Source organism: Crotalus tigris, unplaced genomic scaffold, assembly GCF_016545835.1.
Source record: "Crotalus tigris isolate CLP2741 ecotype Arizona unplaced genomic scaffold, ASM1654583v1 scf7180000018278.843604, whole genome shotgun sequence".
In the NCBI taxonomy this organism is placed as follows: Eukaryota; Metazoa; Chordata; class Lepidosauria; order Squamata; family Viperidae; genus Crotalus; species Crotalus tigris.
The window spans coordinates 583,792-599,919 of record NW_024096920.1 but is presented as its reverse complement, the minus strand read 5'-3'; the positions used below and the strand labels follow the sequence as shown (position 1 = coordinate 599,919).

The following is a 16,128-nucleotide window of genomic DNA, read 5'->3' as shown; positions in this document are numbered from 1 at the left end:
GTCCTGTCTTAAACTTTGGGTGGGGTATGTAGATTTTAGGTGTCTTTGTCTTCTTAATCTTCTAGCTCGGGACCTCCAACCTTCCTGGATTATTTACATCTGCATTTGTACAGAGCTGGTTTCTGCTTGGGGGAGGGAGACTTGAGGCTATTAAGAAAAACTGGGCATGCTTTTCTGCCTCTTTAAGATCCTTTGAGGAAATATATTTTTCTGCCCTTTTAATATTTCCTTCTCTGGGGGGCTGACTTCCCACATAGCCTGGTGCCTTAACCACTAGACCAAACGGTCACTCTTGGAGTTGTTAGGAGAGTTTCATTAACAGCAGAATAAAAGAATCCCCATCCCCAAAAATGAATTTGCCTTCTTATGCACAATGGACATTCTAACTTATGGAACTTAGTGTCACAACCCCTGGCAAGGGCAGGTGTTCACATACTTTGAGAAATGTCTGGTTATGATGAAAAACCACTATTGGTGAGTCTGATTCCCAGGGATATGTGTATAAGAAGCATTGCTAGATGGGTTGCCCCCCAATATATTATGCACAGACCCCATAGGTTATCTCAAAACTCAAGGCAGCATATAGAACAGCGGTCCCCAGCCTTTTGGGCACCAGGGACCAGTTCTGTGGAGAAAGGTTTTTCCATGGACAAGGGAGTGTGTGGTTTTGTGTGCTGCCTGCATCCCACAGATGGGCCTTTGCTTGTATGTGCGGACCGGTTGCTGGCATGCCACGGCCTGGTACCAGTCCACGGATCAGATGTTGGGGACCTCAGATATAGAGCAGAGGTGTTCAACGTTGCAAACTTTAAGACCCGTGGTCTTCAACTCCCAGAATTCCTCAGCCAGCATGGCTTCTGGGAGTTGAAGTCCATAGATCTCAAAGTTGCCAAGGTTGGACACCCCTTTGATACTGAAAGAGTGTCCCCTCACCCCCAAATGGTAAAGGTCAAAAATCAACGAGCGATCGAGTGGAGACTTAAAGATGGTGCTTCTGAGTCCCATCCAAAGTCATAAGAGAGGTAGTCCTCGACTTATGACCACAACTGGGGCAGGAAAATTCATCTAGAAAAGTGGCTCTCAACCTGTGGGTCGGGACCCCATTTGGGGTCGAACAACCATTTCACGGGGGTCGCCAAACAACGCAGTCTGCCATTTTTTCCCCCTTTTCCTTAGCCGTGCTACTCCCTTTTATTCTGTTGGCTTTTGAAAGCCAATAGAATAGACTCTTGAATAGAGTCTAATTCTATTCCAATAGGAATTGTCCAGGCTGTCTCTGCCCTGCTGAGCCCGCCAAAAGTCCCATTCTGCAAACGGTGCTGCACCAGTTGAGTAGTCCTCGACTTACGACTGGTTGAGTAGTCCTCAACTTACGACCGATTGGGGGTTGCGGCATTAAAAAGGTTGAGAACCACTGATCTAGCATCATGCTGTGGTTAAGCAAAACCTGCAACCTGCAGCTTTCCCTGCTGGCTCCCCCATCGCCTTTGTTTGTCAGAAGGTGGCAAAAGGGATCATGGGAAGCCAGGACGCTGCAGCCGTCATAAAGAGGAACCCATTGCCAAGCATGCAGATTTTGATCATGTGATCCTGGGGAGGCCGTGTGAAAAACGGTCATAGGTCACTTTTTTTTCCAGTGCCGTTGTAACTTGGAACGGTCGCTAATTGAGCTGTTGTAAGTCAAGGACTACTTGTGTCAGTTTGTTGAGGGCTGTTTTTAATGGTATTATGACAGGGAATATGCCAGCAACCGGTCCGCACAAACAAGCAAAGCGCCATCCGCGGGATGCAGGCAGCACACAAAACCACGCCCCCTCTGGTCCGTGGAAAAACCTCTCTCCACGGAACCGGTCCCTGGTGCCCAAAAGGTTGGGGGCCTCTGGTCTAAGTGAAGGCTGCTTGCTTGGGGAGAACCAATCGGGATGGTTGGTGCATTCATGCTCTTTTAATGGGATTCCCAAGGACAGGACGGTTTTGCCCTAAGGCTGAGCAGACATTAGCCTAGGCATCAAAGCTTCAAGGGTGCCGACGCGGCCCCGTCTTTCCAAATCTTTCTAAAAATGCAAATCTTAATTGCTGGGAGAGGGAACATCAGTCAGTATGGCCCAGGGTGCCCTGTACCCTTCAGCTGACGCTGCCCAAGGATACCGTCAGAAATGAACAGTTTCTTTGATAATACAGTATCACAGCTATGAGCTTGATTAAGTACACTTAGGTTGTGAGGACTCAGAAACACCCTCCCTCCCTCCCTCCCTCCCTCCCTCCCTCCCTCCCTCCCGCCCTCGCTCCCTCTCCTTCTTTCCTTCCTTCCTTCTTCTCCCCTTTTCCTTCCTTCCTTCTTCTTTTCCTTTCTTCTTTCCTTCCATCCTTCTCTGCCTCTCCTTCCTTCTTTCCTTCCTTCCTTCTCCTCTTCCTCTCCTTCCTTCCTTCTCCTCTCCCTCTCCTTCCTTCCTTCCTTCCTTCCTTCTCTTCTCCCTCTCCCTCTCCTTTCTTCCTTCCTTCCTTCCTTCCTTCCTATCTTCCTCTCCTTCCTTCCTTCCTTCCTTCCTTCCTTCCTTCCTTCTCCTCTCCCTCTCCTTCCTTCCTTCCTTCCTTCCTTCCTTCCTTCCTTCCTATCTTCCTCTCCTTCCTTCCTTCCTTCCTTCCTTCCTTCCTTCCTTCCTTCCTTCCTTCCTATCTTCCTCTCCTTCCTTCCTTCCTTCCTTCCTTCCTTCCTTCCTTCCTCCTTCCTTCCTTCCTTCCTTCCTTCCTTCCTTCCTTCCTTCCTTCCTTCCTTCCTTCCTTCCTTCACACCCACAAGAGATTTAAGTCCAGCCCACTTTGAATTCCACTGATTCTTATCTACTGCCAATTTGCTTTAACCATCAGTAGTTCAGATTCTTGTAGATAGTGTGAGCTTGCAATAAATCTTTATATTCATTTGAACTGCCTTGGTTCCCTGATTTCCTTGGCACTTGACGCTCCCCAGGTTTTGACCTAATTCCTTTTTACTATTGGTAATGAAAATGCTTTTTAACTCCCGACTCTTTTGTTCCATTGCCCATCTGTTAGGAGAAGGGCTCCCAGAGATGAACAAGAACTCTATCTAGAATTGTTTTCTGCCACTTCCGCATTAATTATTTTTAGGTACAGTATTTATCTACCTCCCTTCAACATACAGGTAATCCTCCACTTACGACAACAATTGAGCTCCAAATATGGGTTGCTAAGCGAGACGGTTCTTAAGTGAATTTTGCCCCGTTTATGCCTTTTTTTGCCACGCTGGTTAAGGGAATCACTACAATTGTTAAATTAGTAACACAATTGTTAAGTGACTTTGGCCTCCTCATTGACTTTGCTTGTCAGAAGGTCGCAATAGGTGATCACGTGACCCCGGGACACAGCAACGGTCATAAACATGAGGCAGTGGTCAAGCATCTGAATTTTGATCACATTGGCCATGGGGATGCTGCAACGGTCGTAAGTATGAAAAATGGCCATAAATCACTTTTTTCAGTGCCATTATAACTTTGAATGGTCACTGAACCAACTGTTGTAAGTCGAGGACTATCTATAGAAGTATTTTTGGGGTGACTTATGACATATTGTCCTAAAACCCTATAATCTATTCAGACAAACTGTATAAAAACACCAGCATTGTAACAAGGCATTGTCAGCCGAAGAAGACCAGGAAGTTATTAAAAGAGGGAGTCAAGCTCTTCTCCAAAGCACCTGAAGGCAGGACAAGAAGCAACGGATGGAAACTAATGAAGGAGAGAAGCAACCAAGAACTAAGGAGAAACTTCCTGACAGTTAGAACAATTAACCAGTGGAACAACCTGCCTCCAGAAGCGGTGAATGCTCCAACACTGAGAGTTTTTAAAAAGGGACTGGACAGCCATTTGTCCGAAATGGTATAGGGTTTCCTGCCTGAGCAGGGGGTTGGACTAGATGACCTCCAAGGTCCCCTCCCACTTTATTATTATTATAATTATTATTATTATTATTACTGTTGTTGTTGTTGTTATTAGTCATGGTTGTCCCAAAGGTGCCTTCTAAAAAGCAAATGGACTTATTTGGGTTTTGTTTTTTTTGTTTGTTTCTTTTTTTGCTTCCCCATCTTCATTTCTGAACTGAATGGAAGAAGCTTCTTGGATGAGAAGCGGAAAGAATTTCAAGGAAAAAAAACCAAGAAAGTCAGTTGCCTTTTGGAGAAACACCTTTAGGACAACAAGGCAGCAGAAACAAAACTGTAGAATGAGGCACATGACGAAGCTTCTTGCCACATCAAAAAAATGTATCAAAAGTTGGGGGGACAGAAATACTGTCATCTGAGGTTAAAAAGGTGATGCCTGAGGTATAAACACTGCAGACCCTGAGGCTGTCCTCCCAAAAAATTTAACTTACAGACCACGAAACGTGACCACCAATGTTGGGCAAAACTCAGTGGCAGGACCCAGAGTTACCAGCAGGAAATCTTGGATTTTAGTAAAGTTTCTAAGTAGACCTGGGAAACGTTTTCTCTCCAAAATTTTGAAGAGTCAACGTTGATCAAGGTACAACAACCTGACTCTTAAAAAAGGCAACTGGGGGGAAAAGTCTTCTGCGTGGAAAGGCATCTGTCTTGTACAGTGAAATTCCAACATTTCCCAATACAGCTGGGGAACCTCTGCCAATATCTTCTTTTTTATATACAGGTAGTCCTCGACTTACGACAACTTGGACCAAAATTTCCATAGCTAAGCGAAGTGGTAGTTAAATCAGTTACGCCCAATTTTAGGACCTTTTTTTGCCAGGGTTGTTAAGCGAATTATTGCGGTCGTTAAGCGAGTCGTGCAATTGTTAAGTGAATCTGGCAGTTGTTAAGCAAACCCGTCTCCCCCCGTTGCTTGTTAGAAGCCCTCTGGGAAATCACAAATGGTGATCATGCAACAGTCATAAATACATGCCAGTTGCCAAGCACTCAAATTCTCATCATGTGTTCATCAGGATGTAGTGACAGTCATAAGTGTGAGGATAGGGTGTAAGCAGTGGTGGGATTCAGCGGTTCGCACCAGTTCGGCAGAACCGGTAGCTAAATTTTTATTGCCCAGGCCTAGAATGGACTTCTGGAAGTGGCATCCACACTGTTCTATCCCAGCCTATTGCCGTCCTTGTTAAAGGCACAAGGACCAAACCCCTGTTGATACAATAGGCTGGAGACTTTAAAACAAAACAAACCCCTTTTAATATGGGTGACAAACCTGTCAAACAGTCCAAAACACAAACAGCAAAACTCAAGTCCAAAGGAAGGAAATAGTCCACAGGAAACACGATGCAAACAGAAGAGTAGTCACAAGCAAGACGAACAGACCAGGATTCCAAGAAGCACTTTGCAAACGGTTGCCTTCAGCAACTAGCACCGCCCACACCTCCTCTTTTTATACAGCAGTCCCAAGGCGTTGCCTCTCATTGCCTTCTCCTTTTACCCTGGAGTTGCCATATTGACTGCTGCTGATTTACTCTCGCTAATTGACAACGTGTGCGAGCATCAATTAGCAAGTCCATCAGGTGTGAGTTCTCCAAGTCTGACTCATTCTCCTCACACAGCTGAGCTTCATCAGGAACACGACTGGAGGGCCCAGGCTCTGCATCAAACCATGAGTCCTGTAATTCATCAGGGCCTCCTTCTGCCCCTGATGGCCCTTCAAATGCCTCCTCCACCTCCTCCTCAGATTCCTCAGCTGTTGGGAGCACAGGCTGGCACGGAATCACAACACACAGAGAACCGGTTGTTCACATATTTGAATCCCACCACCGGGTATAAGTCACTATTTTCAGAACTATTGTAACTTAGAAGAGTCGTTAAGTGAATGGTTATAAGTTGGGGACTACTTACGCACAAAATGGGAACTGTGCAAATTTGAAATACTGCATCCAGTTTTGGTCACCACAATACAAAAAAAAGTAAAATGCTGAGACCTGCCTAGAAAGAGTGCCGGGAAGAGTGACAAAGATGATCGTAGCTCTGGGGGCTAAATCGTATGATGAATGGTTGAGGGAGCTAGGTGGTCTATCTAAGAGGAGGATTAGGGGGACAGGAGAGCCCTGGTGGTTATAATGCAGCATTGCAGGCTAATTCTGCCGACTGCCGGCAGTTTGATTCTGACCGGCTCAAGGTTCACTCAGCCTTCCGTCCTTCTGAAGTCGATAAAATGAGATCCCTTATGGTTGGGGGGGGGGCAACATGCTGACTCTATAAACCACTTAGGGAGGACTGTAATGCATTGCGAAGTGGTATATAAGTCTAAGTGCTATTGCTATGCTAGCTGTTTTCCAATACTTGAGGGGCTGTCACAAAAAAGAGGGGGTTGACTTATTCTCCCAAGCACCAGAGGGCAGGACAAGAAGCAATGTGTGGAAGCTTGTTAAGGAGACATCCAACCTAGAAGTAAGGAGAAATTTTCTGACAGCGAAAACAATCAGTCGATGGAACCACTTGCCTCCAGAAGTTGTGGGTGCTCCATCACTGGAGGTTTTCAAAAATAGACTGGACAGGATCAGGAGAGTATAAGGCAGGGGTAGGCAACCTTGGCTCTTTTATGACTCATGGACTTCAACTCCCAGAATTCCTGAGGCAGCATGGCTCAGCTTGGAAACCTCTCCCTTTCTCCTCAGCATGACTGGCTCAGGAATTCTGGGAGTTGAAGTCCACGAGTCATAAAAGGGGCAAGTTTGAAGAACCCTGCTCTTAATTTTCATCCTAGGATAGCGGTAGGCAACCTTGGCTATTTTATGACTCGTGGACTTCAACTCCCAGAATTCCTGAGCCAGCATGGCTCAGCTTGGAAACTTCTCCCTTTCTCCTCAGCGTGGCTGGCTCAGGAATTCTGGGAGCTGAAGTCCATGAGTCATAAAAGAGCCAAGGTTGCCTACCCCTGGGATAAGGTTTCCTGTCTTGAGTAGAGGGTTGGGCCTACTAGAACTCAGGTCCCCAACCTTTTGGGCACCAGGGACCGGTTCCGTGGAGAGAGGTTTTTCTGCGGACTGGAGGGGGCGTGGTTTCGTGTCCTGCCTGCATTCCACTTATGGGGCTTTGCTTGTTTGTGTGGACCGGTTTTTAGCATGCCATGGCCCGGTACTTGTCCACGGACCAGGGGATAGGGACCTTTGTACTAGAAGACTTCCAAGATCCTTTCCAGCCCTGTGGTTCTATGTTCTATGAGGGCCTATATTCACCTGGAGGAGGAAATGGCCTGATTCAGGTTACATTTCCTCTATTTTCTCAGGACTCAATTGCAGAAGGCCGGGGTTGCCAGCTGGCAAGGAAGGTGTGTGACCCAATCAGCTGCTCTGGAGCGCCTGAGTAGAGAAAGCCAGCGGTGATGTTCTCCTGTGAGATTCCTGACTAGCAAAGGGAGGGGGAAACAGCATGCGTGTGTGTGTGTGTGTGTGTGTGTGTGTGCCCATGCAATGCTATGCCGTCGATCTTTCCAGTCACATGACCTGTCATTTGCAACCGGGGACCCTGAAAAGGAGAAACCCACATGCATTGGAATGTTTTTTTTTTCCTCCCCACCTTAGAACAAATATCAAATGGAACCATAACTCATATATATATATATATATATATATATATATATATATATATTAAATGATGGGCAGAGGTGAAGGCCTCCGCTCTGAAAAGGCAGGGGAACACACTGCTGGATAAGGCAGCAGGAGAACAGCGTCAGGAAGATCACGGCTAGATGGAATCAGATGCAGAATTGGTGACCTGGAGAGGTTGTCTCTTGTGAACTGAGTGCACTGAAGATCCCCTAACCTTGGTGAATCTGGCTTGCTTGCTTGCTTGCTTACTTGCTTGCTAAGGAACTGGTGAGTCGGCATCTTCTCTTTGTAATCGTGTGGCGGTGGGCAAAAAACGGGGGCCAGCAGAGATAATCAAAAGGGATCCACTAGATCGGAGGGCAAAACGGGGAGGGAAAGAGAAAAACCCATCAGATTGCAAAGGCATTAGTAAAAACCTCCACCGCCTGCCCTGCGATTTCTTAAAGAGTGGAGAAGGAGTTTGCTGCTAGACAAAGAGATGAAAGAGGAACGAGAGACAAAAGAGTGGGGTTGTGAAGCCAGAAATGAAGTGGAGAAAGACGATGGACTGGGAAGACCAGAAAGGGCAGGAACAATGGCCCGCTTTCTAAATTAGCGGTTCCTCCCTCCCAGCTCGGATGCCTTGGTCCTTTTAAGGAAAGAACACATTTTGTACCGGAGTTTTATTCATTCCGAGTCAATGGACCAACAGAAAGGTTTCCGTAATGAAAGAGTGGTATTATTCTTGCTCTTGGGATCTGCCCGGGGTTTGGCAGGGGAAGATGGATTTCTGGTATTCCGAGGGTCCCTGAGCCGAGTCCTTGACCCTGGATCAAAAGGGGACAAGAGGATGGGTCGGTTGAGGCATTGCAAGGACTGACGTGTGAATGAATGAATCCGGGGCTGCTCTTGTTCACGCCCGTTTCATTGGGGATGCTGAAAAGTGGTGGGTTTGGTCCACTTTGATCACATGAAGTGTTAATACCACTTTACAATGCCTTGGGAAGGCCACACTTGGAATACTGCATCCAGTTTTGGTCACCACAATGTAAAAAAGATGTTGAGACTCTAGAAAGAGTGCAGAGAAGAGCAACAAAATGATCAGGAGACTGGAGGCTAAAGCATATAAGGAACAGTTGCTGGAATTGGGGATGTCTAGTTTAATGAAGAGAAGGACAAGGGGGTGACAGGATAGCAGTCTCCAGTATCTCAGGGGTTGCCACAAAGAAGAGGGAGTCAAGCTATTTTCCAAGGCGCCTGAAGGCAGGACAAGAAGCAACGGATGGAAACTAATCAAGGAGAGAAGCAACCTAGAACTAAGGAGAAACTTCCTGACAGTTAGAACAATTAACCAGTGGAACGACCTGCCTCCAGAAACTGTGAATGCTCCAACACTGGAAGTTTTTAAGAAGAGACTGGACAGCCATTTGTCTGAAATGGTATAGGGTTTCCTCCCTGAGCAGGGGGCTGGACTAGATGACTTCCAAGGTCCCTTCCAACTTTATTATTATTATTATTATTATTATTATTGAGATACTTTGTCCTGAGTAGAGATTGTAGAACAGAGATGCCACCTCTGCGTGTTTGGAAGGAAGGAGGAATATAATTGGGCTCACACTCTGTCACCCCTTGATTGGATTACCGTAGTAAGCCCTACGTGGGGCTACCCTTGAAAACCATTTGGGAACTACAGCTGATTGCAATGCAAAGAACAGTCGGCGATGGGTGTGTCGTGGTGTGTGCATGTGTCCCTGTTGCTTTGTGAGTGCACTGGCTGCCACTTGACTTGATATTTCCACTTGGGTGCAATTCAAGGTGATGGTTCCAATCTCTGTAGCTTAGGGTTGAGCTGTGGGGTGCTTGATGCTCTCTGAACTTGGTGGTTTCCTTCCAAACAGTTCATTAGCCAACTAGGTAACATCATCAGTGCTAGATGGTACTGGTTATCATCTATAAAGCACTGCATGGCACAAGCTTAGTTGTTTGATGGACCACCTATCTCCAGATGTTTCCGTCTCTCCAGTTAGGTCAGCTGTAGTGAGCTCTGGATCCTATCTATTAAGCAGTGTCATCTTCCAGGGCTCGGGAAGTGGGCCTTTTCCCCACGATCACATGATAAGCATTCAGATGCTTGGCAACTGGTTAGCATTTATGGTGGTTGCAGTGTCTCTGGGGTCATGTGACAAGCAAAGTCAGAAGGACCAGGGGGGATGTGATAAAAGCCTTCCAATATCTCAGGGGCTGCCACAAAGAAGAGGGAGTCAAGCTATTCTCCAAAGCGCCTGAAGGCAGGACAAAAAGCAACGGGTGGAAACTAATCAAGGAGAGAAGCAACCTAGAACTAAGAAGAAACTTCCTGACAGTTAGAACAATTAACCAGTGGAACAACCTGCCTCCAGAAGCGGTGAATGCTCCAACACTGGAAGTTTTTAAGTAGAGACTGGATAATCATTTGTCCAAAATGGTATAGGGTTTCCTGCCTGAGCAGGGGTTGCACTAGATGACCTCCAAGGTCCCTTCCAACATCATCATCCTCATCCTCATCCTCATCCTCCTCATTATTATTATTATTATTATTATTATTAAAGTCAATGGAGAAGCCAGATTCACTTAACAACCTTAGCCTTAACTAAGCAACTGCAGTGATCCACTTAACAACTGTGGCAAGAAAGTTCGTAAAGTGGGACAAAACTCACTTAACAAATGTCTCGCTTTAACAGCAGAAATGTTGGTCTCAATTGTGGTTGTAAGTCAAGGACTACCTGTACAAAAATACAATGGAACTCCCGAAAGCAGGTGTTTCCAACCTTTAGCAACTTTCAGACTTGTGGACTTCAACTCCCAGAATTCCCCAACCAGAATGAACCAAGGCTGGACACCCCTGGCTTAAAAGTTAAGAGAAACTTATCACAGCAGAGTTAACATAGTCTTGCAGCTGCACTTCCTATAATCAGTTGCCAGGTAAAGCTTTTATCCTCTTCTGTAATTAAAATTGAAACTTCTGTGGCATATGGAAGCATTTTTTTACTTATTAATGTATTGAGTTTCTATAACCAGTTGTCTCCATACAATTCCCAAAGTACAAAACAAAAATAATAAAAATCATTTTAAAAACAATAAAAAATTCTACTTGCAACCAACTTGGAAGAGCTAGACTAGATCCGAGCAAAGGTCCACTTCATACAGCTTGCCCAACAACAGAGTAACAGAACTGGAAGGGACTTTGGAGGTCTTCTAGTCCAACCCCCCTACTTAAGCAGGAGACCCTATATGATTCCAGACAAATGGCTGTCCAATCTTTTCTCAAAAATGTCCAGTGATGGAGCACCCACAACTTTTGGAGGCAAGGCATTCATGATTGATTGTGTGCCATCAAGTCATTGTCACCTCTCAATGCCCATATAAATAGATCTTTTGCATGATGATCAATCCCTAACTTGTCCTTATAGGTCTTCCAATCCTGCATTCATCACTGCTGTATTTGTGTCCATCCACCTCACTGCTGGCCATCCTCTTCTTCTCTTTCCTCCCACCTTTCTCAAGTTGAGTCTTTGTATCAGGTGTCCCAAGTAGGATCATTTGAGCTTGGCCATTGGGGCATCAAGTGGATTGATTGACCTGGTAATCTATTGGTTTGCTTTTTTAGCTGGCCCCAGTATTTTCAGGAATCTTTTCCAACCCCAGCATTCAAAGGTGTTTTAGTATTCTTCTATCCTGCTTCTTCAACAGTGCTCCTGAAGTACAGGTAGTCCTCAACTTACCATCAGACTACCAGAAAGGCACACTCAGACTCAGGTCAAAGTTCATGCCACAGGAACAACTCCAAACAAAAGGCTCCAGAGGGTATAAAAACCCACTCCCTACATGTGCTCACTCTCTTTTCTTCCAGAGCCATCTTTCTGTCTGGCTCTCCTCTTCAATAAACTGCAACCTTTTTTCTAAAGCAGTCGCCATGTTGTTTATTCTCAGCTTGGACTGAACCATGATGAAGACTTTTCCTTCAACACGAGCAATTCTTTTAATATTGGGTTCATCTATGGCAGTGGTTCTCAACCTGTGGGTCAGGACCCCATTTGGGGTCGAACGACCATTTCACGGGGGTCGCCAAACAACGCAGTCTCTTGAATAGAGTCTAATTCTATTGGCTTTCAAAAGCCAATAGGAATTGTCCAGGCTGTCTCTGCCCTGCTGAGCCCACCAAAAGTCCCATTCTGCAAACGGTGCTGCACCAGTTGAGTAGTCCTCGACTTATGACCGGTTGAGTAGTCCTCGACTTACGACCGGTTGGGGGTCGCGGCATTAAAAAGGTTGAGAACCACTGATCTATGGCCTGTTATCAGAAAAGCCCATTTAAGTCACTACAAGCAGTCCTTGATTTACGACCACGATTGGCACTAGAATTTCTGTTGCTAAGCAAAGCATTAGTTATGTGAGTCGCGCCTGATTTTACAACCTTTTTTGGCCAAGGTGAAGCAAATCACTGCAGTTGTTAAGTGAATCATGCAGTTGTTAAACAAATTCAGATTCCCCCCCCCCCCTTGACTTTGCTTGTCAGAAACTGGCCGGGAGGGTTGCAAAAGGCAGAGTGCTGTAACCCTCGTAAATACATCCCAATTGCCAAATGCCCGAATTTTGTCCATATGACTGTGAGGATGCTGTGACGCTTATAGGTTTCAGTTGTGTTATATAGGTAAGTCCTCGATTTATAACAGTTCATTTAGTGACCGTTCAGAGTTACAACGGCACTGAAAAAAGTTACTTATGACCAATTTTCACACTTAACGACCATTGCAGCCATCCCCGTGGTCACGTGATCAAAATTCAAACACTTTTGGCGACTGAGTCATATTTCTGACGGTTTCGGTGTCCCGGGATCACGTGATCATCTTTTGCGATCTTCTGACAAGCAAAGTCAACGGGGGAAGCCAGGGTCACTTAACAAGCGTTTGACTAATTTGACAACTGCAGTGATTCGCTTAACAAGAATGTGGCAAGAAAGGTCGTAATGTGGGGCAAACTCATTTAACAAATCTTTCACTTAGCAACAGAAATTTTGGGCCTGATTGTGGTCATACTACCCGTCATTTCAAATGTTCGGTAAATGAATTGTTGTAAGTTGAGTATTACCCTGTGGGGTCCTCATTATATTTTTACTCACTTGATTTGCTCCTCTGTGAACCCTTTATAGCTGAAACCCTGTAAGGCAGTGGTTCTCAACCTGTGGGTCGGGACCCCATTTGGGGTCGAGCGACCATTTCACGGGGGTCGCCAAACAAGGCTGTCCGCCATTTTTTCCCCCTTTTCTTTGGCCACGCCCCTGGCACCCGGTGATGTATAAGTGGTTGGGGGTCACCACAACATGGGGAACTATATTATGGGGTCGCGGCATTAGAAAGGTTGAGAACCACTGCTGTAAGGGGTTGTTTCCTTTCCCTTCCTACTTAATTTTTCATCTGTTTAACCATCCTGAGCTATAAAAGAAAGCCCTCAGAGATGTGGGGGAAGGGAAGCCAAATAATCATAGAGTCATAGGGCTGGAAGGGACCTTGGAGGTCTGCTAATCTAACCACCTGCTTAGTCAGAAATCTTTATACTATACTGGTCAAATGGTTGTCAAATCTTCTTGAAAATCCACAACTCTGGGAGGCAAGCTGTTCCATTGATTAATGGTTGTTGCTGTCAGGAAATTCCTCCTTATTTCTAGGTTGGATGTGTCTTGAAGAGCTTCCACCCATTGCTTCCTGTCCTGCCCTCTGGTCTTTTTGGTGAACATGTCAATCCCCTCTTCTTTGTGACCAGTATGGGAAGCAGTTATCCTGTCTCCCCTGGGTCTTCTCTTCAGTATGTTTAGCCCAGGGGTCTTCAAACTGGCTGAGGAATTCTGGGAGTTGAAGTCCACAAGTCTTAAAGTTGCCAAGCTGGAAGAGCTGTGGGCTAAACATATCTAGTTCCCTTAGCCATTCACCATATGATGTCTCCTATCTTCTTTTCTTCTCCAGGCAATGGAAGAGCTGAAGATGTCTGGATCCATTGCGTCCTATGACCAACTGGTGAAGCAGGTGGAGGCGTTGAAGAAAGAGAACACACACCTCCGTCAGGAGTTGGAAGACAACTCCAACCATCTCTCCAAGCTAGAAAATGAGACTTCTGATATGAAGGTGCGGATCTGTCTTTACCAGCACTGATCCAGTGTTTTTTTGTTTGTTTGTTTTCTAGTTGTGGAAATGTTGCTTTTCTATAGGACAGGTAGTCCTTGACTTACGACTACAGTTGAACCCAAAATTGATGTTGCTAAGTGAAACAGTTCTTAAGTGAGTCTTGCCCCATTTTACGACTTTTCTTGCAAAAAGTGAATTGTTGCAATTGTTAAGTTAGTAACGCAGTTGTTAAGTGAATCTGGCTTCCCCATTGACTTTGCTTGTCAGAAGTCTGTAAAAGGGGATCACATGACCCTGGGATACAGCAACGGTCATAAGTATGAACTAGTTGCCAAGCATCTGAATATTGATCACAGGATCATGTGGATGCTGCAAAGGTTGTAACTGTGAAAAAGAGGTCATAAGTCACTTTTTTCAGTGCCGTTGTAACTTTGAATGGCATAAACAAACTGTTGTAATTTGAGGACTACCTGTATTTATTTCTGATCATCTTGATCTCTCTCCAAATTCTGTTAAGCATCCTTTCCAAAATTAACACTTTACACCAGGGGTCTTCAAATGTGGCCCTTTTATGACTTGTGGACTTCAACTCCCAGAATTCCTCAGCCAGACATGCTGGCTGAGGAATTCTGGGAGTTGAAGTCCACAAGTCATAAAAGGGCCAAGTTTGAAGACCCCTGATTTACACTTTTGAGTATCTTAGTCAGGGGAGATCCTGAGGCTGGGATTTGTAGCCCCTGAGTCAAGGATATCTGATGTAACAGTTGAATTGCAGAGTGGATGGGTCTTGCCCCTTGCTACACAAATATACCTGGACACATTGTGAGCACAATCTGTGTGAACTTTTATGACTGCTACTTAGAAATATCCATTATTGCTGTGGTTGGTTGCACAGTCAGCCAGATGTTCAGAGTGGTTTTGGCATTTTTATCCACCCATTGAGTCCTTCCCCAGGGTTAGGATAGTGACAGATGTTGTTTGTTGATGTTATAAGTATCATCACAGGATGTAAGCTCTTCCAAGTATTATTGTTGTTACTGTTATTACTATTAATCAATTTAATATAGCAAGACATTCCATGAGATATATTTGCTATTTATTTGGATATGTTTAATTGACCAAGCTTTAGGTGAGTTTTGTCTGTGTTTTGATGCTTGATTTCTTTCCATATGAGAGAGACAAAGCAATATTCCCATTCTTCCTTTCTTGGCTGATCTTCAGCTTGAGAGTTTCCTAATTAGAGTTTACGACCATATTTCGCGGTTGGTTTAGTTATCTTAATTCATCATATTTTCTGCTATTGGATCGTTTGGCTTTAAACACAAACGTGAAAGGCTAGAGTGGCTGCTAAATGAGGTTGCTCTAGCCACAAAGTCTTTGTTGCTCCAATGACCCATTCGCATGCATCCCTGGTAGGGGATACTCTCTCCCGCCTCCCTCCCCCCCTCTCTCTCTCTTTCCCCCTCCCCCTCCCCCTCTCTCCCTCCGTGTGTGTGTGTGTGTGTGTGTGTGTGTGTGTGTGTGTGTGTGTGTGTGTGCTTGTGGGGAAATGCAGTTATTTTAACACAAGTATAAAATGATTTAGAAAATGAAGTTTGAAACTCTCAATGGGAAATGTTGCCTCTGGTCTCAAAAGCGTATACATTTAATGCATAGCTGACAATGGCATCTCTGAAAAGAATTCTGGGAGTTGAAGTCCACAGGCAGGCCAATGGACAACCTTCTATTCTAACCACTGCTACCATCTCTTGAAACACTGATGATAAGTATGGATATTACCACAAAATACAATGAGTTTTTTTTTCCTCCCAATTACCCAATAGTTATTTTAATGACAAAGATGTGGGTAGAACGCTCTAAGCCAGCGGTTCTCAACCTATGGGTCGCGACCCCATTTGGGGTCGATCGACCATTTTATGGGGGTCGCCAAACAATGCGATCCGCCATTTTCCCCCCTCAGGGGGCGGCGCCGCGCATGCACACCGCGCATGCGCGGCACGTTTGTGTGATGGGGGTCGCCGTCACACAAACGTTGAGAAACGCTGCTCTAAGCAGCTTGTGTAGATTTATTAAAGAATAAATCTCAGCAACCAAGAAGCCTACGATTTAAGAAGATCTGTGGAATACAGAAATGTTCTTTCTCCAGGAGAAAAAAAAGAACCCAACAACTAATCCATTTTACTTTATTATTTATCTGCAAAAGCTGTAATGACAACATCGCTATTACAATTTGATGGCAGAATCTTTATGAGGAAAAATCTGCTGCTTTTCCTGATTCTACTGCATTTTCTTAGTAAAACTAAGGCTACACAGACTATACCAGGGGTAGGCAACCTTGGCTCTTTTATGACTCATGGACTTCAACTCCCAGAATTCCTGAGCCAGCCATGCTGAGGGGAAAGGGAGAGGTTTCCAAGCTGAG

General features: G+C 45.2%; 1 protein-coding gene across 1 annotated transcript in view; it reads left to right on the top strand.

Annotated features, from left to right (window-relative positions):
- Nucleotides 1-16,128, top strand: part of APC2 (APC regulator of WNT signaling pathway 2) — a 79,128-nt gene that overhangs the window by 22,766 nt on the left and 40,234 nt on the right. The window contains exon 2 of the mRNA XM_039349494.1: nucleotides 13,548-13,706. Coding sequence (XP_039205428.1) covers nucleotides 13,548-13,706 — 159 coding nt within the window. The remainder of the gene's footprint in view (nucleotides 1-13,547; nucleotides 13,707-16,128) is intronic.